The sequence below is a fragment of the Ascidiella aspersa genome, chromosome 8, assembly GCF_963924565.1.
Source record: "Ascidiella aspersa chromosome 8, kaAscAspe10.2, whole genome shotgun sequence".
Classification (NCBI taxonomy): Eukaryota; Metazoa; Chordata; class Ascidiacea; order Phlebobranchia; family Ascidiidae; genus Ascidiella; species Ascidiella aspersa.
Genome location: NC_139454.1, coordinates 25,158,986 through 25,184,246, shown reverse-complemented (window position 1 = coordinate 25,184,246; position 25,261 = coordinate 25,158,986). Strand labels below are relative to the sequence as shown.

The 25,261-nt window shown below is 36.7% G+C and overlaps 1 protein-coding gene and 2 non-coding genes across 3 annotated transcripts; 2 read left to right on the top strand and 1 right to left on the bottom strand.

Moving 5' to 3' along the window:
- Nucleotides 1–1,024: 1,024 nt before the first annotated feature.
- LOC146137034 (uncharacterized) lies at nucleotides 1,025–25,261 on the top strand. The gene is made up of 22 exons (XM_083395562.1): nucleotides 1,025–1,111; nucleotides 2,690–2,836; nucleotides 4,148–4,335; nucleotides 4,659–4,890; nucleotides 6,003–6,192; nucleotides 7,066–7,342; nucleotides 7,805–7,920; nucleotides 8,509–8,594; nucleotides 9,231–9,368; nucleotides 9,894–10,060; nucleotides 10,560–10,746; nucleotides 11,889–12,012; nucleotides 12,455–12,656; nucleotides 14,679–14,800; nucleotides 15,212–15,336; nucleotides 16,695–16,842; nucleotides 17,217–17,325; nucleotides 18,006–18,140; nucleotides 19,558–19,876; nucleotides 21,651–21,784; nucleotides 23,529–23,667; nucleotides 25,074–25,261. Exons 1-22 carry the CDS (start codon nucleotides 1,097–1,099, stop codon nucleotides 25,203–25,205), a joined length of 3,432 nt encoding a protein of 1,143 aa, XP_083251688.1. The 5' UTR covers nucleotides 1,025–1,096; the 3' UTR covers nucleotides 25,206–25,261.
- Nucleotides 13,878–13,952, bottom strand: Trnaa-ggc (transfer RNA alanine (anticodon GGC)). Its single transcript has one exon. It is a non-coding gene; the product is annotated as a tRNA-Ala (tRNA).
- Nucleotides 19,206–19,280, top strand: Trnaa-ggc (transfer RNA alanine (anticodon GGC)). The gene has a single exon. It is a non-coding gene; the product is annotated as a tRNA-Ala (tRNA).

The window sequence follows — 25,261 nt, the reverse complement described above, 5'->3', positions numbered from 1 at the left end:
ACCAAATCAAACTTATTGACACAACATCGCAAAAGTGACGCAAACTTGAACTAGAAGTAAAGTAATAGCGAAGAAGAAAAGTCATTTCTATAAATTGCAAATTGAAAACAAATATAGGCCTGTATGTAGCCTATAGAAACAAAACAAAAACACTTATTATTTTTTACAGTAGAAGTGATATAGGTATGTATATACGACAATAGTGCGATTAAAAACCTGTAAGAACAAGTGCGATCGCAATGACTGTTATTGTTTCGTAGCCTTCAAAACCTTTATGTGGTATATAGCTCAATATTTCAGTTGTATTTTTGCGTTTTGTTTTGTCTTTTCAACGATATGTCGGACTATAGCCATAAGATCGAAAAAAGAACAACATCAACGTCGGAATAAAACACAGTTCGCAACAAGATCAAAATAGGACTATTAGCCTACCGGTACATAATAATCGCAATAACGTCTAAATCGGAATAGGTCCCGTATCCGTCGGAATAAGACTAAATGGTTAAAGTCAAGCCTTTTATCTAGATCCCAAACCCCCGCTCCCAAGTACATCACTAACTTCCCTAATAATTTTAACCCTAACCCCAATTTCTAACCCCCACCATTATTATCTCCCACTCACCTCAAACAGGGCAGACAACCCGGTGCCAAATCAGTGGCGCCCTTACGGCGCCGGTCAAATTTGGACGCCCAAACGTCTACACCAAAACGGCCGATGCCAGACCGACGTACCTTGATCGTTCTGCCACCTCCTTTTATTCAGTTTCAGGTGTTATTTTAGGTATTATTTACATGAATTTAGGACGCTTTTCGGCAGATTTTTGTCTTATTCAGACGATTTTGATATTTTTCTGTACCTGGATATTACTGCGTATTTGGCAGTAATATGTCGTTGGTCTTAACACTATGGTTTTATAGAAAAATTTTAGGTGTGTTCCCGTTACATCGTTCTATTTATTTAAAAGTTACTTGCGACTTAGGGTAACCCCCGGTTTATCAACCATTAAAACAAATGCTTGACAACTGAAACTTGTAAATGTTTTTGAATGCTTATTTTGTTTTTCTCCACTACATTTCGTAAAACGAAGGTTGCTAAATGTCTAAAAAGAAGGTATTACATTTAGGCCAGTTACTCGTATATTCCAGTCCTGTGTTGTACAATTTTGGTTACTTTATGCCAAAATAGTGTTAGTACTAGTGCCAGAATTGTAACGACTCATGTCAATGACTAAGTGCACTTAAGTCAGTGAATTAGTTAACCTAAGTCAGTGTTTGTAACTGAATTGACTTCTTCTTATTTCTGGTCTAGAATCCTACCACAATGCACGTTATTTGGCTTAGGGTGCAGGTTAGCGTTTGAGTAATTGAGTTGGGTTAGATCAAGTATATTAAATAATAAATGTAATAATTCTTCCACACTCAAACGCTAACCCGCACCCTAATCCAAATATTGTGCATTAATTTAATAATTGTTATTTCATAAAACTGGGTAATTTAAGTAGTTTTTACTCATAAAATAATTTGCTTGCTATATGGGCGCTCACTTTCGCACCTATAAAGTTATGCAAAAAATAAAACAAAAAGATACTACATACCACAACGCACATTATTTGGGTTAGGATGTGGGTTAGATTTTGGGTGTAGGTGGGTCAAGTGTTATTATATTTATTATAAGTAATAACACTTGACCCACTTTCACCCAAATGCTAACCTGCATCCTAACCGAAATAATGTGCATTGTGGTATGCAATATTTGTGGATCGTTTTTTTGGTTAATTTCTATGTGCATAACTGAAGGAGCGCCGCTATATGTTGCATTTATGTTAATATTTAGTTTCAGGTATTGCACAAAATTAATCAAAGTAGCCAGTTTTAATAGTTGAAAGTTTTTTTTAATGTTAATAACTTGACTGGGACTTGACTTGTTATTTATCTGAAAAGACTGGACTCGAACTAAAGTTATTTTACAAATGACTTGACTGAGGCCTATAAGTCATTTCAAGATCTTATTTACATTACTGGTACCATACCCAATACTTTCCAGCCAGTATGCATTGTGTGGCAGGCCCACATCTCACATTTTTTGAAGCGATGCATCTGCACACCTCAATTATTATTAGAGATCAACCAATATCCCTTTTTTGACTGATACCTGATTTTATACAATTTTGTCAACCGATACCCAATACCGATACCGACTTTTTTATGTACCTGGGAAATGTTTTGAACTTGAATTAGTTGAAAATAAAATCCAAATAACGTTTTAGTTTATATACCTTTATTAATTATTGAACTATTATTTTGCATATTAACTTGGCGTGATGCTAAAACCAAATTTTTTTATCAAAAATAGGTAAGTTGTTTGTTGTACAGGCAAAATTGTATTATATTTTCGTTGTAAAATAGCAGCCAAAGTATCGGCCTAAATTTACCGATACTGATATATCAGTAGAAGCCAGACATTAGCAGATATTACGGTAAACCGATATATCGGTCTTTCTGTAATTAGTATATTGATCACCTAAATTTTGAAATAAATTGAATTGTGGTAAAATTTCAAACATGTGCAAAAAAACATGCTTGTATGCATACACACCTCAAAATTTGGCACTACACACTCAAGATCTCAGCATAAAGGGTAACTAAATGCAGACTGGCTTGACAGTAATTTTTGTTGTTGACGAAAAAGGTAACGGCTGGACGCTACAAGCTGCTTCTTCCCTATGCTGCAACTCGTGGACCAAAAGTGGACCTTGTAGAACTGCCTGAAGACAGAAAGTCCCTGACAGAACCAGAAGAAAAACCCCAAGTCGATGTGTCTGTTCCAAGTGGCTCTGTAAGAGAGTTTTCATCCCAAAATACTTAATTTGTTATTCAGCTAATTGTCAAAAAATAATAAATTTGTTGTACAGCCAATTACCATGGTTTATTCACAATATAAGACAGTCTTGGCAATCACGACAACTAACAATTACTTGTGATATTAAAACATTGTACTGTAGTTCAAGCAAGGGTGCCCAACACGCCCCACCTAATAAAAAATGGCCCTCCCGAAATACTTAATTTGTTACTGGCCAATTGTCAAAAAATACTAAATTTGATATACAGCCAATTGCCATTTTAGTTCACAATATTAAACAATTGCGACAACTAACAATTTCTTCTGATATTATAACATTATACTGTAGTTGAGGCTAGCATTCACATAATAATATAGCTTGGTGTGAAGAAGTGGACATTTAGATGCAGTAATCTGCGCTGCTACTACACAGCTTAAGGCCAAGAAGCAGTTTTGCTCAATTATAAATGATTTGCTTGATTAAACAAAAAAATAGAATCATTTTTCGTTTGGAAGTTTATAACATTGCTAACATCAAGTATAATTATTGTATTTATTCACCCATATTGAATTCTCTCTTGTAATTTAAAATTTGAGAACTTGTTTTGTAGTGTACCTTAACTTATGGAATTTTAAACCAACATCAAAAATTTTTATATGAGATAGCTCAGTTTAAAATTAAACCAAATTTGGAATTTTGGTCACATATTTATGTGACAAATTTTTTTTTGTAATTTGAACAAGGTTTCGACAACTGTGTTTCATCAGGTTCCTACTTTGACCTAAAAAAGTACAGTTGTGTGAAAGCTTTTTAACATGAAAACAATGCCATCGAATTTCCAGAGTTCTAATTTGTCAAATACGGGTATGAAAAATCATGTTATTACACTAGAAGATATAAACAGGACATTTAATAGTTTAAAAGATTTAACATATCCTACTCTGTGTGTTATAAACTAGAGATTGACCGATATCACTTATTTAGGCCGATACCCGATACCGATTGTTTTGTATACCTAGGAAATGTTCAAAACTTGAATTTAATTAAAAATAAAATCCAAATTTTAGTTTATATAGCTATATTAATTATTAAACTATTATTTTGCATAATAACTTGGAAATCCCAATTTTGTAGTTGTTTGTTGTACAGGAAAAATTATATCAAATTTTCGTACTAAAATATTCGGTAAAGTATCCGTCTACATTTACCGATACTAATATATCGGTAGAAGCCAAATATTAGCTGATATTGTCGTGAACCAATATATCGGTCTATCTCTATTATAAACCTACATATATTGATTTCAGAGGCTTGTTCTGCAACCCATTACAAACAAAACAGTATCTCATGAAATTGATATTGTCAAGCAATATCTTGAGGAGAGTGGTGTAACTCTGTCCATGTATAACAGCACCAGGTCTTTGTTGCAAAACAACATCTTGCCCTACAACCCTTATCCTGGTTACATTAAACGTTTCAGAAAATTGGCGGAGAGGTTGGTTTTAGCTGAATAGGCCTAAAAAGTTAAAACAATATATCTGTCTTTAAAAACTAGTCGTTCTGAAAATTATGTATTTGAAGTTTAGCTTAATTCTGCTTATGGTGATGTCCCTGTAGTGGTTATTACTTTGTTTTCTATGTCAAGTTACTAACTTGTCAGAAAATTTATGATATTTTTTGCTGCAATAATTAAACATTGGATTAAAAGATATTTACCAAGGATATACTTGGCTGTGTCTCATAAAATATGCTGATTACTTAGGCTACCAGCTATCAATAGTGAATCTGTTACATACTTACTTTAATTGTTTTTTTTAGATTTCATTTACAAAAACAATCGCTTCAAAGCCTTCGACAGAGCATTGATTGTCCTTCATTTACAAGCAGCGATAATGAAATCTTTGCTTCAATTAAAGGGTCAGATTTTAGCATTTGGGGTTTGGATCACATTGTTGCTCACGTCAGTCCGAAAACACTTGAAAAATATAGCGACATTGTTCAGTCCTCGACAATTTCTAATGAGCAGGTTTCACAAGAAACGGAACAACAGGTAGGTGTGCTTTAAGGTTGTTTACATTAGAAGCACACTTTTCTAAGCTCAAGGCCCCCTCGACAGCTGAAAAAAAATATGCTTTGGAACGATTTGCTAAACTCAAGGCCAGCGCAGCTATAGAAAAATGTTACACGATTTTTATGCCAAGCTCAGCTCAGCGCAGCTGTAGTGTAAACAGACCTTTAGTTAATCACCTGACATTTGGCGCATTTCGCACTTGTATCAAACCGGTTACATATCAGTCTAAAAAATTTATTACCATTTCTATCCGTATTACCCTCATGTTTCTTGTGTATTAACATGGGTACTGTTGGTAATCTTTAAACGCCATGTGTTGAAAAATATTTTTGGCGAAAAGCATTGCATGGAAGAATAAAAGTTCATTCATCTTGTTGTATACAATTAACATATTATGCATTATGGAAAAATTCTGTTAAAGAATCATAGTTTAATTTTCTTGAATAATAACTAATCTATAGAAAGAAGGATAACATTGTACATTGCGATGACCTGGTGCATCGTGTTAATTTTCCAAGAGCTTTCACAATAATTTCCTTTTGTATGTAAACTTTATTCCAGTACTACAAAGCTAAATATACTGTTTTACCCCCTTATTTATCATTTGAAATTATTGTTATTTAAGAAAAACACACTGTGGTTAAGGTTAATGGTGAAAATAACCGCCCAAATAGATGTAAAAAGCGACATGCTTTATTGTATAAAGCATGCCGCTTTTTACTTCTAATTGGGCCGCTATTTTCACCATTAAACTTATAAACAGATCCGTATATAGTGTTCCAAAGTACACTGTGATTAATTATTATTTTCTCTTACAAACAAACAAACACATAAAAAAGAATTCATCAAGCTGAATGTATTGCAAGAGTTATTAACATCACAAGAAAAAGGTTTTAAAACACTGATTTATACCAACAAAGTAATGGTAACTTGGCAATATTGCTATTAGTTCATCCTAGTTACCTAATGCACGATATTGACATAACTAATAACCTATTTTTAATGTTTTACAAGTATGGTATTTTCTGTACACAGTTATGTCCTGTGCTTAAACAGTTCATTCACCAAAAAATTATTACTCATTTTTTCAGATTTCATTACTTGTATCTATGTCTGGACCTTGTGTCTTCAATGGCTCAATTTACCAAGATTGGTTGGAAATTGAAGTCAAGTGTACAGTTCTAATCACAGCACAGGATTATGCTGTGGCTGCCAAGTACTTTGCACTTGCAATTGTAGCCGATTTAGGCTACGTACTAAAAAGCAAGCATTTATTAATTGGTAAGAATCAACCTTGTTATTCTCGTTTACTTTTAAAATCAAAAGCTCAAGTGTAAACCTTCCTTGTTCCATCTGATAAGTTATAACATAAAGCAAAATAATAAAACAGATTGTTTTATAAGTTAAAAAAACACTAATTTTTAAATAATATATAAATATACGTATAAAATTCAGTTGTCTTATGACTTAGGTCAATAAAGTGTACTCACGTCACTGTTTTTAAATAACTTAACTTGATGTATGTTTTAGATATAAACAGTTACATTTAAAAAAAGTAAAACTTAGTAAGTTTTTTTTACCCCAATTTTTGCTTTGCTCACTACTTGTAATGTTTTTAATTGATAATCAAATTGCTCAGAATTAGACTTTACCACTTTAAATAATTTAACATTTTATTTTGATCCAAATGACTGACTTGCAATGGCAATATCTTTGAATTGTAAACGGCTTTGACTGTGATACCCTGCTTGTTTTTTATTCCTTAAAATGCATATACAGTGAAACACGCACACATATGTGTGTTAACAACTGTGATCTAGCCCTTTTAAAGCTGCTCTTTGACCAACGATCACAGCTTACGTATCATTAGTACATCGAAAGCCATCGCAGACTCGCCGAATCTGTCGATCAATGATGCAAGCAGAACAGACTAGAAAAACAACTAGCCTGCCCTGCTTGCATCATTGATCGACAGATTCGGTGAGTCTGCGATGGCCTCCGGCGTACTAATGATACGTAAGCCGTTGTCGTTTGTCAAAAAGCAGCTTCAGAAGGGCTAGAGTGGACAGTCTGCAAAGGCTTTCGGTGTACGTAATGCTTATTTAACAAAATGTTGCATTGAAAAAAATGTGTAAAAAATCCTTTTGTTTGTAGACTTATCTGTTCCAATAGAAGAGGAAGATATTTGGACTTCTCGGGTTTTTACAAACGCCGACATCCAGACCTCGCTCTCTGGCACCACCCAGGAGATAGATGACCTTAAACGACAGCTGATTCATGCTGTCATGTCCAAGAAACGAATCCAACTTAATCTACTGCTCTGTCAATCATCCAAGGCCTCTGCTTCGAAAAACTATCTGCCGGCAAATAAAACTTACAATATGATGTTTCTTCAAACTGCGGCCAATCAGCAAGGCAGTTTTAAAGCAAGGTAGAAGGTCCACATTTTTAAGTCATACACCAGTGGCTCCCAAACTGTGGGCCATGGCCCAGTTCAGGGCCACGAGACTACTTTAAGTTGCCCATAGTGTTATTTGAAAATATTGCAACTGCACATTTTGTTTTACTAAAATAGTTGTTGAAATCAACTGTGCGTACGAGATGTTTAACTTCAGCAGACTGATCAGAAACTTATCAATGAATAAAAATGTTTATCGTAATAAGAATATCAAAGCCCATACAGAAGTAGGTATCGTTTTTAACGTTTCGAATAACTCTTTATTCATTTTCAACATTTTCAACTCTTTAATCATTTCATGTTGAAAATGAATAAAGACTTATTCGAAACGTTCAAAACAAAATGCTACCTACTTCTGTATGGGCTTTGATATTCTTATTACGTCTTACTACAACCTCTAACCATTATGCTTCAAATCCCGGATTCTGTTTTCAGTCCTCCTCGACTAGTGATCTCAACTCTTCCATTTCAAGCACTTCACGAAGGAATCTACTTCAGTCGGAGCGCAGCTGAGCAGTATCTCTCCACCTACCAGAAGTACTACACTCTAGGTCAGTGTTTCTGAACTTTTTTAGCGCTCGTACCCTTTGAGCTTTCATGAAATTTTCTCGTACTCTTGTCTACGATGGTCGACGGAAGTGAATAAAATTGTAATAATAGGAATAAACTCAGTATATTTAAAAATTTTACATCTATTTGGGCGGTTATTTTCACCACTAACCTTAACCACGGTGTGTTTTTCTAATTACGTGCTGAGTGCGTGTGTTTAAAACAGTCTTGTAAGTTCAACAGTATTTACAACAAACAATCAGTCAATTTACTAATTGTTTTTTACTGTTGCTTTTCGTAAATTACGTATTTTTTACAAATTTGCCTAAATGGGAATATACTTTAGAATTACTTGTTTGATTCAAAATCAATGACTGACTCAGACAGAAACGTATAAAGTATATTGCTACCATTTGAAGTCATTGCCGTCACTAACGTGTATTAGGGCGAGGAGATATCTTCTTTTTTGCAAATTCAGTTTGCATATGCCTAAATAGCGCATAATTTCACACTGCATGTCGTACCACCTGATTTGGTGCTTCGTACCACCAAGGGTTCCACGTACCCCTGGTCAAGAACCCCTGCTTTAGGTGGAGCTCCACAACCAGCTGCTGGGAGAAAAATCAAGAGCAAAATTGAACCTATGCACCCGGACATGCTCAACCCGATTCTGCAGGTGTTTAGCCTAAATAATTGTTAATTATCATTGTTTGGCCTAAAATAAGTATATGTGTGCGTGCTTGCGAAATTTGAACCATTACTGTAGGGCAGTGGTTCTTTAAAACCTTCTTTACGCTACATAATTTCAGAAAGAATTTACCACCATTTAAACCAGGGGTCGGGAACCCAGTAAGGCTCTCTTGATAAAAGAATCTTACTGCCTACAGATAAAACTAAGCTATCATTTCTAAGCATAATCTCAAATAAAACTGCACGCTGCCACTGTCGCTTTCCTAACCTTATATTTCCTTTTTTATTACACATATAGTAGTAAATTTTCGGCGAGCGAACGAATCATTCTTTTTTAGACTGTTATTTCGTTTGATGAAATCTCTTTATATTTAAAAGACTCTATTCTATCAGCGGAAATCCGTAATTAAAGTTTGGTTAATATAAATTGAAGTGGACCTTGACCTGCTTTTTTTGAAAACGACTGAACTCGGACTTATTTTTCAAATGACTTGGCTGTTACTTTAGTCATTAAAAATAATTTGTTGGCAACAGTGATGTTTAAGCTTCATGAAAACCTAAATAAATACTCCAACAACTTTCAAATACTAAAAAATATAACCCAATTATTGAATAAATGTAGGCTTGGCAGATGAAGATAGCCTCGCTGAAGCTGGAGCATTCAAGTTTTCTAACTTTGCATTACATGATCTTACTCACCTTAGCTCAAACAAGGAACAAGTCCTTTGCTAAACATACGGAAGACGACCTTATTATTCAGGTGAAGTTGATTATGTAGTTGCAATTAGAGATGTCCAATATATTTTATTTCAAATCTGATAACCTGTATTTTGGTAAAAAAGTGTCGCAATTTGATTCGATAGCAAATTACCTTTACACTATATGCTCATCAAGCAAAATAGATGAAATTGAAACCTTTATTTGCTAGATTTCCAGGTTAGTATGCTAGAAGTGTCCACAAGTATAGTTACGTGCTCAGTTGTTAACTTATGATTTTGATATATGGCGTTTTATTTAAATTTAGTATTTTTTTTATTTGAATTTAGTATTTTTTTTATTTGAATTTAGTATTTTTTTTATTTAAATTTAGTATTTTTCAATGACAAACGGTGTCAAGATTAAATATCAGTCGGCTTAAAAACGTTATTTGGAATTTGGATCTGTTTATTTCGATTTTAGCGCTAAGGCGGTAATAATAAGGACGGTATTGATATAATAAAGACACCTATGCCCTGACTTTTGCGGCACTGTTTTTCAATATATAAGGTTTACTGTGTTTCCCCAGATATGCCGTTTTCTGCTCGGCACAGCGGCGCGCCTAAAGTCGGTTTTGTTTCTTCATTCCGCCATCGTTAGGCTCTTGCCTACAACGGATGAGACCGCCGGATTGGTGGCCGATCGGATGATCGCTAAGTACAAGGACTCACTTCTGCAAATTGTCGATCCTGAGCTGTAAGCTTATATTGCCTAAATCAGCCTTTTTAAACCTGGGGTAAATTTCCTCGTTCTAAACCAGGGGTTCTTAACCTTTTTTGTATGTTTTACCATTTTAACAAAGATGAATATCAGATTTACCCCCAATCTATAAAGTGGTGCTCGTTTATTAAAAAGGCGACAGTAACAAATTGCATCAGTTATATTCAGTGCGACGGCTCGAACGATTTTATCGAATATTATGGCTTTAATATTTTTATTGAAATGACTAAAAAAAACGTGTATTGTGTTTCAAAGTTTATAATGCAATAATTTCACGATCTAATGGAAAACTGTAGCATTTAGAAATGCTTCGCGACCCACTGGTTGGAAAGCACTGTTTAATAGGTTACTAATTTGGTTTAGTTAATCAGCCTTTTAAGCAATTTTGGAACATTTATAAATGCTTCGCGACCACTGGTTGGAAAGCACTGTTGCCAACAAAACAAAAACGCTTGACCTTATACCTTTTACTCAGAAGCGCGCGTTCTTCTGAAACCCAGTGCCTCAAACACATGGTGGCGCACGCGGTCCGACTCTCTGGCGCCGCTGGTGCCTACCACTCGTCGGTGAGGAGAAAGGACCTGCAGGAGCTGGCTGACGCTGTGTCATGTGCGATGTTAGGGTTGGTGCAAGACGCACTGGAGCTATCACCCGCTATTACTGTGAGTTAGGTCTTTGATTGGCCGGATTCTTTAAGGGTAGTGTCCTGCATTTTTTTTCTTGTTTTTTTTTGGGGGGAGGGGGGCAAAATGCTAAAATTATTACTTACATTTACACTGATGAAATAAGCTATTGCCAGCGCCACAAGGCATAATATATAACGGAGTGTTGCTAATCCAGCAGTATTATAGTCGACGTTGCGACGTGCCATACAGAACGTCTTCAACATGTCTTTAATGTTTCGTTTGGATTCTTTTAATTCACTTTTAAATGTTAATTACAGGGTAGCAATAGTTTGGCAATCGTTCAAAGTCTTTAAATAGAAAAACCTACCATTTTGGTCTTTAGATTAATAGCGTATTGAAAACCTTTTGAAAAACTTAATGCTTTCCTAAATTGTTCGAATTGTTTTATCTCCAGCATTTGTTATTCGCTTTAAAATAGACGCACTGAAAACTATTTTTTCTACTTTTTTCCATTTTGTTGACTAAGCTATTTATAACGTTTTCAATTGTGAATTATATGCGGAACATCTCAAGTAATCCAATGTAAGGTCTTCGAAAACCTAGAAATTTTCTTTGCACATTATTTGAATTTATTTTATAAAAAAAGTGTTGCAACCGTGGAATCAGTTACAGTGAATCTTGTTTGCCGGTTCCAACTTCAACTGTTTGCCTTAAGGCCATTGTGTTTTAAGTAACACTTTTTAAACAAAATAAATGCAAAAAGTTTTCTTTTTTTTCACTTTGCGAAAACATTTATTGATGCAACCATAAAGCTGTGGATCCCACAAGGTATTTGCCCAAATAATTATATCGAGAAATGTGCATTTTTTCATGCAATGCACCGCGTCTTATAAAATATAATTTTGTAAATTTAACCAAATTATTTGCATATATTCTATAAAAATGTGTTGTAACCCTCTAATTAGTTAAAGTGGTACTTCTTTCAGCTCCTATACTTTAAAAAACGTTATATGCGGAACACGTTGTGTGATCCAATTTAAGGTCTTCGAAAACCTAAAAACTTTCTTTGCAAATTATTTGAATTCATTTTTTTAAGTGTTGCCACCCTGAAATTGGTTAAAGTGGTACTTTTTTCAGCTTTTGATAACCTAAAAAAATAACTTTTTTCGGATACTTAGACGTTCAAGGCAAAACAGGACGGTCTGTTTCCGCAAATGGTTCCCCGACTTTCGTCGCAGGGTGGCGCTAGTGTGTACCCACACGGAATGAAGAATCCAGCCTGGCTGCAAACTGATAAAATGAGTAGGTTCACTACCTTTTTAAACATTGTGTATGTAATATGTTTAAAAAAGTTATTAACTGAACCACTTGCTTGTAAGTGGAGTACTGTATAGTAAGCTGGTTTTATATTTTATTTTTGTATTTTCGTAAAGCCTTTCTTTGAAATGTAATTTGTGTTTGTTGCCGCTTTTAAGACAAACTGATGAGACTTGTTTAACGGCATTATTCGGAGATTGAGATAAAGTAGTTTTATATCTGTTTTAAACCTTTTTTTTTTCTTTCTTGCGTCTTGGTTCAAGTTACATTTTAACGTTGTGTTTAGGTTAATATGAAACGCGTTACTGACCAAACCTTATGCTAGGTAGGTTTACTATTGTTAAAGTATTTTGCTTGATTTTGTGTTTTCAAATTTCTTCTTTTGAATCTGACACACAGGCGAGCCTTTTGTATTTTTCGTCGCCAGAGCTAAACCGGCAAGTGAACACAATGACGTCACAGGCACCGAAAGCGGTCGCATCGCACCTGGCGATGATGCAATACTCTGCTGACGTCAGAATCGACCAGGTGTGGCGCGAGTTGTACGAGAACCTTCTGCTGTCCATTGACCACCTGCCCCCTAACCCCTACCCCCTGGTGGTTTCCCTACTGCGCAAGGCCAACGCGAGGTAGGGACCAAAAGAACAATATTTTTAGGATATATACAGAGTGCGCCAAAAGTAGGCTTAAAGTTATTCCAGAGCGTTGGCTTGGAAGAAGAGGTAGCATTGAATGTCCACCACGCTCACCTGACCTGACACCAATGGATTTCGTTTTCTAGGGGTGTGTTGTAAAGAACAAGGTGTATGAGAAGAACCCAAAAACAATAAATTTACTTTTAGACCAAAACCCTACTTTTTATACCTGTAAGCCTACTCATTGCCGACAGGGTATTTAACGCCAGATAGGGGGCCAAACAAACGTGCCGATTTAAAAGAGTCGGCCTCTGGTTGTTTTTTTCCGAAATCGATTCCACTTAGTTTTTTATGGTTAGATTTGTTGGGATTTATTTTGAACAGGATAAAAAAAAAAAAAATAGCGGATCAGCACGAAGACATTAATCATCCTAATAATCAAATTTCAACTTATAAATGATATTAATAGATAGAAATCGATCTTCTGGTGTAAACGAAGTATAAACCGACGTTTCGGCAGCAGATACCAGCTGACCTCACCAGGGTTAATAATTGCGTTATTAATTGCGGACAGTGCGTTATTTGGCTTATATCTTAAGAAGTATAATTTATAGATATGTTGTCTGGTGGAGCTAACTTAATTATATGGGCCGAAAATTTATTTTCGGGACATATCTTGTTTTTGCCCAAAAATGTTTCAGACCGATTTTTGTCCGAAGCTTTATAGAAAAAGTACACATCGTAGAATTCTCACAATTGCAGACAAGACATAGAGTGGTATGTAGGTGTGCATAAGAGGTTTAGAAGTCTTCACCCCTAGGGGCCTTTGACTGGGGGGCAAAAATCTAAAATATTGTGACGTCATTGTTTTAGCTTTTTGTAGCTATCTACATCTATCTAGTTTATAAATGACATTATCGTTTTTGCTCGCTTACAACAGTATAAACTAGGAGAATTGGTTCGCCAAAACTTACGTGTTATACTTCACGCTTTGTAGGTCCTCGCGAAAAAAAGTTGACAAATATTTCAACCTAGGGATTTCCAATGAAACATGAACACACATATGTGTGTTTACAACTGAAATCTAGCCCTTCTGAAGCTGTTTTTTGACCAACGATTACGGCTTACGTATAATTAGTACACCGAAAGCCATTGCAGACTCTTCACCGAATCTGTCGATCAATGATGCAAGCAGGGCAGACTAGAAAAACAACTAGCCTGCAGTGAGGTTCGAACTCACGACCTCCGGTCAAGCCGGGACCGTCGCTCTACCAACTGAGCTATGCAGGCTCAGAGGGGAACGAGTCGAGAAACAACCATGCGCCAATACTTGCTCAATCTGTTAGTACAAGTAACTTCAATTGAAGGGGATTCACAGTACCATATCATTATCCAAACCCAGGGATTTACGATAATTGACATTTTATTTGAAAAGATATTTTTTTCGACAAAAATATCGTTGCCCATCCGATAAGTACTTCATTACTACGCTCAAACAAGAAAATAGAAGAATTTCTTGGTTAATATGCAAAATTTGCTTGAGTGTTAAGCAATTTAGGAACTTTTGAAGGTTTAAACTTACCATTGTTTTATAAACCTAAGGTTGTTTTATGAATTGAAATCGCTGTATTAGACGCAAATCGTGGTTGAAATTGATATGTTATAATTGGCGACGGGTCGGCATCGATACTAGCCTAGAAACCGTGTATTGTGGATTCTCCAATAGTCATTTCCAGTAAAACAAAACACGATCCAAGGTTTTCTGATGTCGCGCAGTTTCTGGCTTGTTGATTATCGACTTAAGCTATATATCCTAACTACGCACACAGTGCTAGCCAAGCGTTCTCTGTGGTTGTTTTCGTTTTACAAATTTTGGTGTGTTGTCCAGGTTTATTAGGAAGTGTTTAAAACCATCAACATTCGACTAACATAGTGTGTATTTCAAGTAGTTTTGCATACACCTGTGTTGAAAGATTTTAATGTCGATTTTGCAAACCAACTTCCATTTATCAACAGCGTTCAGTCGTTCTTTGAAACGGACGCCAGCGCCGCCAAACGGATGATTCAGCGCAAGATTGTAGCGCTAGATGGGGCAAAAGGGCTTTTGACGGTGACAAGTTCCAGCGCATTTGCCCAGAGTAAGATTCTTTTAATTCTAATAGGCATAGTGTAGTGATTCTCAATCTTTTATGGCTTACGGACCCCTTAAAAATAATAAATATATCTTTGGCACCCCGACTGGAATTTTCGTTGAGTATTTTACTGAAATGTCGCTATAAATGGAACTTTAACAAGACAATCAACTTAAAACATGTTGGGAAATGTCATTTGATATAATGTCTCTAATTGCACACAAATATTGTAGGACGTAGGTTGATCAGTTATGAGACATCCCTATAGATTACTTAATATCCACCGTATTTTAGTTACGTAAATGGTTGAAAAGTTTTATATGGCCGGACTCGGGATTCGATAAAATCGCACATTTAGCCGGAGTCGGACTCGGGACTCGGATTATTAAAATGCTGCTATAATAATATTTTCACCAGGGCCACCTTTGACCCTCCTGAACCCCTTGGGTCACCGTCAAGTACTCGATGTCGCCGCTAAAGTGTTGATGTCGCCGCCCGGAGAATCGCTATCTGGTCAGCCCATTCAGGCTCCACCCTTTCAGGTACAAAGCGGATATCTCCTATTTAACTTTACACTTTTGGAGCATAATGGTTGGAGGTTGTAGTAAGACGTAAAGCCCACACAGAAGTAGGTAGCATTTTGAACGTTTCGAATCACTGTTGAAAATAATAAAAAGTTATTCGAAACGTTCAAAATGAAACCTACTTCTGTACGGGCTTTGATATTCTTGTTACGCCTAACTACAACCTCCAATCATTATCTTAAGAAATATTCGAAACATTCAAATTGATACCTAGTTCCTATTTAACTGTTTCATTCGTTCTGCGTAGGGATATACGGCAGCATCTAATCGCTACTCAAATTAATATAGATATTTCAGCCTTAATTTGCGACCACATGCAGCTACTCTATCACGAAGGCGTTTTTTAAGTGAGAAAACGCTTGTTTCAACCGTCGATACTGGCTGAAATACCCCATTCATTTTGTATCGTAATAGCACCAATACCACCCTAGTATCGGACGAGTACCGATACTACAACTTGATATCGGGGATCAACTCTGCTTTATTATTATCGGTCATCCCGGTACTGAAACCTTTTTCACGCACAAAGTACTTAAACTAGTGCTTTCTTTTGTGGAACAGGACACACTTTTAAGTTTACTGAAGAACTTGTACACCCCAGTCCACGAGATGCGCTAAACTTATAGAAACACACACCCTATTGTGCTGAAAAGAAACCATTAACCGTTATGAAGAACTAGTTAATACATCACAATAACGATTATCAAGAAAAATATTTGATCATGCTATCACAAATAGATAGTATCTTACAAGCTATACGTGTATGCTGTAATACATGTTGTGCCATGTATTTTACACACTCCAGTCAGTCTGGTAATAAACCTGTTTACTTATTATGATACCTGATCACAAGCTTTTTGTAATGTGGTATTTTGTACACTCCATCTATGTGGTACACCCTTTAAGAATTTTGGTACACCCTTGGGTGTACAATACACCCGGTTGAAAAGCACTGGCTTAATCACTAAGCCAGGGAGTTTTATTTTTTACTAATTGTCAAGTTGATAAAGTTATATATATATACAGCCCGCGATCGTAAATCCTAACAGTTTTGCGGCCCGCGATGGTCAGGCCTTAGAGCAGGGGTGTTCAAATGATTTCTGCCATGATCCACCACAGTCAAACATAATGATCCACCAAATGCGAATAGTAAACATATTGGTCACGCTCTAATTATTATGGTGCTTTATTTATGTAAACGTACCCCACAACATATTAATAGCTTTGTAAAAGTTAGAAGTGAAGTGTGCTACAGCTGAAAATTTGTTTTAAAAATGACCATTTGCAAGCCTCGTTCTATACTTGCTTTTCTTTAGCTGGCCAGTTGCGGTGGCCTTGTACCCCCAACCATCCACTACGGCGCCGTGTCCCCCTACCTGCGCTCATTGGATCTCGACGAGCACTGCTTTCTTCGCGGACCCAGCGACAAATCGCACCAGGCGCCCAGCATAATGGCCAAAATAGGTGGGTAACCCTTGAAAAGTGTATATTCTTATTTCGATGAATTTTGGCTTATTCCGATGAAGTTGGGTATTTTTCGCCTTACCTGATAACCATGTTTACCACAATACTCAGTAAGTGTCGTACATAACCCAGTACAAAAAAGATGATGTCGATTTACTCGAACTTTTTGGGTTTGAGATTCGTTAAGACATCAATTGGTTTGAAAGTTTGCCAACACTATAAATGTATCAAACTAAAGTCTACATTAAATAGCGTTTGGCGTTGAGATTCTTTCTTCTTGCAGGTCCTTGCATATAGTGCTTGCAGGTCCTTGCATATAGTGCATAGTGTACCTCTGATCTTTGTACCTCGCTATATTTCTGATTTTTCATTAGTTCTCTCTCATCTTCGAAGCTTACGAACTCGTGGAGTTATCACAAAGCAAGTTTCGCTCGGAGGAGTCGTGCTCAAACTGAGTAACCTCACCGCCAGTGCGGCGGCAAGGTAGGATGTGGTCCAGGGGTGTGTAATAGTTGAAGAGGGCTGAAGAGTCGGTGAAATATATTTCGAGTCTGACTTCGGCCAAATATGTGATTTTTCCGAGTCGCGATTTTTTTTTGCCAGTGCGGCGGCAAGGTAGGCCCCCCCTTTACGTACGTATTAGGCCAGTGGTTCCCAAACTTTTCTGCCTCGCGCACACTAAACAAATCTTAACCGTTTCGCAGCACACTTTTAACAGAGCAACAATAGAGTAATTTTAATGTCTATAAATGTTAATTTGTAATAAATAATACGTATTTAAGTCTAAAATGCTTGCGTGTATGCCTATTGGTAATACAAATAACTTATTTTCCGAAATTACAAAAAAGTTTCGCGGCACCCTTGGCAATCTCTCGAGGCACACTAGTCTGCCGCGGCACACAGTTTGGGAATCACTGTAATAGGCAGTACTTTCTACCCCCGTTACTTACGTTTATGGCACTGGGGCATATCTTTATAGAATCCAAAACCATCGGCGGATTTTTTAGTGTGCCTCCAGTCAAAAATGGGAAACCACTGGTTTAGGTACTGCGCATGCGCACGTCGGACTCGGGACTCGGGTAATCCTACATGAGTCCCGAGGCTCGAGTCCGACTCCAGCAAAAAACCAATTGCCGTAATAATAATAACACATTGTTTTGCAGGTTCGAGAGTGAGTTGATCGCCGCTGTGAACGGAGGCGAGATAATCACCTTCCAGTTGTTTTACCCACTCGAGTGGCGGTACCTGCTCGTACGGAAAAGGATTCTGCTTTACTTCGTCAATGAAAACAACGACCAGTAAGATCAGATAGCGCCCAAACTTAACGCATTGCATTTGTATATAGAAAATATCTACTTTGGGACATTAAAATTGTTAATAGAAAGATGTTTTCAAAGAATAAAATAAGGGGATTTAAGTTGATGCGCGGTTAAAATAGAGACTCCAAATTTAGTATATAAAAAACAATTGTAGTTTTGCTAAAATTTTCTTTCAAAAAAAGATACCTGTGTTTTTATGCTGTTTTTTTTTAGCCAAAATGCATTTTCACTTTGTCGTAACCAGTGTTAAACGACCTGACTTTCATGCACTTAGTCTTAGGTCAGGGGTGTTCAACATGAGGCGCTAAGAAAAAAAAGATCTAAATAAAAAACCTAATAAAAAATGGCACGCAGGCCCCCCAAAAAACAGCCAATTGTCAAAAAAGCTAAATTTATTATACAACCAATTGTCGTTGTTTATTCATAATAGAAAACACTCCCAGCAATTGCGACTACTGTTTTTATTTTTTGTATAAAAGCGCTTTTAAAATTAGAAAAAAATAGTTGCTAAACTTTGGCACGGGAAGAAGTTATAAGATAAAAATTGGCACGCTGGCATGTTTCAGTTGGACACCCCTGTCTTAGGTCACTGTGTTTAAATTATTTGACTTGAATTACGTCTTCTAAACAAAATTATTTAACTTGACTTGAGTGGTTTGGGTAAATGACTTCCAGTGTTTCTTAACCTTTTTAACCCTCGTACTCCTTGAATTTTCATGAAATTTCCTCGTATCGTCTACAATGGCCAACGGAAGTAAATAAAATTGTAATAATAGGAATTAAAGTCAATGTATTTATAACTTACGTGTTAAATGCAACAATCTTGTAAGTTCAACAATATTTACAAGACACAAACAATTATTCAATTTATTAATGCTTTTTGTGTTGTTGCTTTTAGTAAATCCAATGAACATTATACATATGTGTGTTCATGTTTCATTGAATATGATATGGTACTGTGAATCCCCTTCAATTGAAGTTGCTTGTACTAACAGATTGAGCAAGCATTGGCGCATGGTTGTTTCTCGACTATCTTCTCTCTGAGCCTGCATAGCTCAGTTGGTAGAGCGACGGTCCCGGCTTGACCGGAGGTCGTGAGTTCGAACCTCACTGCAGGCTAGTTGTTATTCTAGTCTGCCCTGCTTGCATCATTGATCAACAGATTCGGTGAAGAGTCTGCAATGGCTGTTGGTGTGCTTTTAGTAAATTCTTCACAAATATGCCTAAATAGCGCATAAATATTGTCGTACCCCCTGCTTTGGTTCTTTGTACCACTGGTTACGAACCCCTGACTAAGTAAGAAAGACTAGCGCCATACTACCATTTGACATTGGGTATCGGCTCCGACCTGATATTAGCAAACATCCCTACCATTGACAAACACATTTTCTTGCAGGATAAAGCCGCTTTTTCGAAACCCCGAGGGCTTAGATCATCGGTCCTTCACCGTTTTTCTTCACCCAAACGACGCCAAATACTGCGTCAAGCAGATTCCGATCGCCGCTTTACCGCCAGACGGCGCCCTGGCGCACGCGTGGCAATCACGTGACTGGCTGACCTTAGTGACGCAGCTGGCTTGCAGAGGTCAAATGACGTTGGCCGAGGGCTTGACCGTCAAGAAAACCGGGACTGCCATTGGTCCGAACAGCGTCCAATCAGAGGCCTTCGCGTTATTAGCATTTTGCTGGCGCTACAGCAGTGGAATTCCTGGGCAGGTGTGTTTAAATCAGGGCTGCTGATTTAGTTAAAAATATGTAGTTTAAAATAAATGCGACAACTTTCACTTTATTATCCACTTCCAAGTGTGACTTTACACTTTTTTTAGTTTTGTTTTGTTATCCAAAGTGTTTGATCAACTTTGTTGACACGATTGGTTAGAGCATTGGATTTATAGTTCATTAAACCCAACCCTGTAAACCTGGTTATTATTGATCAGATAATCACTATATTAATCGAATTTAGCCTTAAGGCTGGTTCACACTACACGCGTTAACGTCTAGCGTTAGCGTCTGGCGTCTAACGGCTAACGTCATCCAGTTCACACTTAACGCGTTGCAGGTGTTAACGGCAAATTTCCTCGCTTCTAAGAAAAAGCGTTTTTTAAAAACGTTTTACGTTAACGCTAGACGCGTCTAGTGTGAACCAGCCTTAACTCTACTTGAAGTCGCGAGTGCAGTTTTTCTACTTCGGATATTAGTGAACTAGTAATATCCCTAGTGGAAAAACTGCTTTAAACAACACTTTAAAAATTATAGCTATTTGTCTACTTGGATTTGTTGTAATATGTGTGTTTTCATTTTTTTATATTGCCGTAATAAATTTTAATAAATTTTAATGAAAAATATAAATTTTAATGAAAATATAAACCTACCAACAAAATTATGAACATCATTACAGATTTTGGTAAAAATTCAATCTAATGCAGTTTGACACAACATTTTATACCATGAAAACTAATGGATCCGAACCGATACTAAAGGCGTTATCAGTGCACAGTAATTTATTCATAACACAAATGCTTACACCAATGGATCCATATCTTAATTTGATTGAATACAAAACAATGTTAACAAAAATGAAACAGCATCAATAAACATCATCGGCAAACACTTGCAAGTAACCCACAATATGAGCTCCTACCGCGATAAGGTAGTAACACTAACTGCAGTAAGGACCATGTGCTCAGTGACCCTTGACCGTTTGATTGCAAGTCATAGAATGCTTACACAATTAAATAGGTCATAAAGCACTTACATCAAAATGCGCTTTAGCAATGTCCGCCCGCAATCTTCGATCCAACAGTTATCCGGGCCTGTGTGTATAAAACTAGAGATCGACCGATATCACTTTTTTGAACCGATACCCGATACCGACACAATGTTTTAATTTATTTACCTTTATTAAATTAATAAACTATTATTTTGCATATTAACGTGGTGTGATGCTAAAACCCAAAATTATTTAATTAAAAAATGGGTAAGCTGTGTGTTGTACAGGAAAAATCATATGTTGTTTTGTTCTAAAATATCGGCAAGTGTCGGCCTACATTTAGCGATACCGATATATCGGTAGAAGCCAAACATCGGCCGATATTATCGTAAACCACTATATTGGTCTATCTCTAGTAAAAACTTCGGCGACTCCTGCAATAAAAACAAGCTGGAATTTTACCAACTGTTCGTTTGAAGCTAATGTAGAGTTTAAAGTGACTTTTCTAGTGCAAACTATTCGTCAAAGTTTCTAACTCGAAACTCTGCATTGGCTTCAAAGGTACAGTACATAAAATGCCAGCTTGTTGGAAAGGAAAAAGGTATGACGTCATCAAACTGTGTCGAGATAATGACGTCATCAAAGCACACTCGTCGCAAAAGAGAGACCCGATTCGTTTCTGTTTGTTTTAATAAAAACGATTCGCGCAGTTTTGTAAGGTTGTCATAGAATGCTTCAGGGCTGAAGAGACGATTCTACTGACTTTGTAACTCTGCTTAGATCGACTACCTTCGTTCGCTCAACTATGCACTCGAGTCTGTCATGGGTTTTGCAGTAGAAGCATTGGACGATGGTCAGCCGCTTGCCTCAGTGATAGACCAGGCTTTGGTCGAGAGAATGATACTCCAATACAGGTGAGTGGATGTTTTATACCATGTTTTTTATTTATTTGATATTAGCGAATCCCTTCGCAGGCAACGGACAGGCAACAGTGTTATGCTCGTTTCTAGACCAGCTCCTCCTGGGCCCGTGTACCTTGGTCAGTAAGGAATAGACCAGCGGAGTCGGTTAAAAATAACCCGAATCCGGTCTAAAAAATAAACCCGAGTCCGACTCCGGGTAAATATGCTATTTCGTCGAGTCCCGAGTTCCTTATTATAAAGCCTGTATTCTGCCAATTTACATAACTAAAATAACGTAGATATTCAGCAAACCACTTATAGAGGTGTCGTATAATTCATTCACCCACACTACATAGTTGGAAAATATATTCCACCAAATGCTATTCCACTTTTACAATTTCCAGTTGGTAGCCATATCAGTTTTAAAATTTAGTACTGCGCACGTCGGGCTCGGGACTCGGGTAGTTTTACGTGGTCTTACTCGAGTCCGACTCCGACTCCACAGCCCTGGAACAGTTCTGGGCCAACTACGGCACACAGGCCTTATCCGGCCCGCCAAGCAATATAGTCCGACCCGCGGCTCATTTTCAATTTAACTTTTTTAGGCAAAATAAACAACTTTTCTTTTCTTGATTTCAGAAAATTTAATTACTCAGGTAAAGCATCCTCCCGTATTTCCACTCTTACCAGTTTGTCAAAATAAGGGTATTTAAGGATTATTTTAAAAGGAATCACACTTTGTTTTATGTGTATTCGAGATCACCCTTTTTGACACGGCCCGCCAAGACATTTTCTGTTTATTATGCGGGCGGCTATTATAAATAGTTGCCCACCCCTGGTATAGAACAACGGTTAAGTTATGGCCGAGGTCTAAAGCTTGAGTTTTTTAAGTCAACGCCTTGGTAAAATACTCGACTTGAAGGTTTTCCCTGAAAATAGGTCAGAATTTGCTCATTTTCTTTAATTTTGTTCACGAAAACAGTTTGTGTACCATGTGAAAAATATTGGGGCCTTGCCTTGCTTTGCTTTGCCAGTCATTACTCGAAATCGAACAATTAATATGCTTTGACTAAATTTAAACTTGTCTTGACTTGACCAACTTATAATTTAGGGCGAGACTAAAGTTGTGAGACTAAAGTTGCTACTTGGTAAAAATGCTTCAACTTCAAATAAAATTTCAATTTATTTAAAATACGACAGTGTGTATTGAAAAAAATACGACAGTGTGTATTGGCAAAAATATGGTGTTTTGTGATAAAATATTATTCGGATACTGTAGACTTCCTAAGAATAGTCGGGTGTCGCTTGTTCTCGGGAGACAGGTATCCTAGCTTTCGAAACTCATTGTAACTCAGTGATTCCCAACTTTTTTTACCGCGGACCCCAATTTTTGTTTTGCTTCGCGTGGACCACGGTAGGCAAAGAATTTGTAACAAAATGACGTCATAAATTGACGTCACAGCACAAATAGACTTTATAAATCTGCAGATTTCGGTCCAAAAATGCAAAACTGAAATTGAGTCTTAACGCGTTCAGTGCAAAACCGTTTTATTTTTAATCAAAGTGTTTTCTTGATAAATTGATTAGTTCTTAAATATGCACTGAAATTTCAATTGTGCCTTCACGGACCCCCTAGAACTAATTCTCGTGCCCCCAAGAGGCCAAAGACCCCCTAAAACTAGTTAGCGTAAAGAGGCCATAGAACCCAGTTTAAGAACCCCTGTTTAAACTTGAGTTGATGCATTTCTTTAAACAGGGCCAAGTTAAAGGAAGTGACGTCACAATCGTGCGCCCTCTCGCCCAGCTCACTTCCGGTACTTCTGCAGACAATGGCCGATCGCGTGGCAGTCCGCGATTTAAACAGCAGTCAGGTTTTCATCCAGTACGACAAGGAAGTAAGTTGTCCAAGTCTGCTAACGATCCGCCATAATTATTTTAAATCTGAATAAAAACCTTTTCATTTGCAATGTCATTTTTTGGCATGTTACATTAAATAAAATAATTAATATGTTACATTACATAAAAGCAAATTCCGCAAATTCATCGCAGCACCGGCCAACATAATGAAAAGGCAGTTTGTATTCCACTAAACATTTTAGGTGATGTTTGTTTATTTATCGACACAACACAGGGGAACTTGAATGCGAAATAGTTGTGTAATCTCTTTATCTTGAAATCCATCAGAGAGCTGGGGTTTTAACACACAAGCAGATAAACCTCGCCTGTCGATTGAAAGTTGTTGGATTTTTATAGCGCCGCCCTTCTTCTAGTTTACTTCTAGAAAGTTTGTGTCACTTGATTCTCCACATTGTTCACTTTTCCAATCAATATATTCTTCATCAACTTAATTTTCCAATCAATTTCTGTTTTATTAATTTAATTTTCTAATCAATTTCTTTTTATCTCCTTACATTTTAAACAATTAACTTATTTATAAATCTCTGTTGGAGCTGAAAAGTTCACCCTTCCCCAAAGAGATATGTTATAATTTAAATTGTATAATAGCGTGTATTTGTATGAAATCCGATACTAATGACTGCATTTCTCTTTTGATGACTGCCCCGCTGACGCGTATGATAACAAGTAAAAAAGTTTAAAAAACAAATAAATATACAGGAGGAGCCGATTTGGCCTTCGCCTCGACCAATTGTTTTTATAATTTTACACGAATAAAGTTGGCGTTTTTTAAGCGATGCACATTCTTTTAAACGCTCTCCCTTTTTCAATTGGGTTTTCAACTTTTTTAAAAAGTATTTTTTTGTAAAGAGTATTGTTTTTTGTTTTTTTATGCTTACTATTGACTTTATAACGGAAACTCATTATAATTTCTGTCACACAAAATGCGATCATATATAGAATTGCCACCAGTCTTTTTAAACCGTTAAATTAGCTTGCATATTAAAGAGTCTTTAAAAAACACAGGTGTGTTTCCAAAAGCTTTTGAATTTATTTTATATGCCGCTTGACTTATGTGTTAAGAAATGGCGTTAGTAAATCTTTAACTTTATTAATCCATGGTTGAACATGGCATTGTAACGGCTTTGTTTTTAAATTATATGCAAAACACGTTAAATGACCTAATGTAGATAGTTTAATAAAGGGGTTCTTCAATAATTGCCCTGAAAGAAGATTACCCGTATAGGTAATCGAAACGTCGGCGCTGAATACATATTTGTCAGAAGAACTCCTTATAATTGATACAATGCCTGACAGCTACAGTATATTCATAGGTATTTCTTTAACTTATAAAATTTTATTTGGAGGTCTCAGAAAAGTAAATTTCGACTCTTACACCTTTCAGGCGCTCCGATCCTTGAGAGAAATTAATGGTCACGTGATCGCTCTTCGCAACGCTGCCGCTCAGGATTTGTTGCACGCCTCGAGCTTAGTTTATCGGTTTGTAAAAGAGCGTGAAAAACGCGACGTTCTTTGAGGAAGAACTGTCCTGAAAATTGCTTTCGAGTGGATGCTGTTTTGTAGTATTCATTC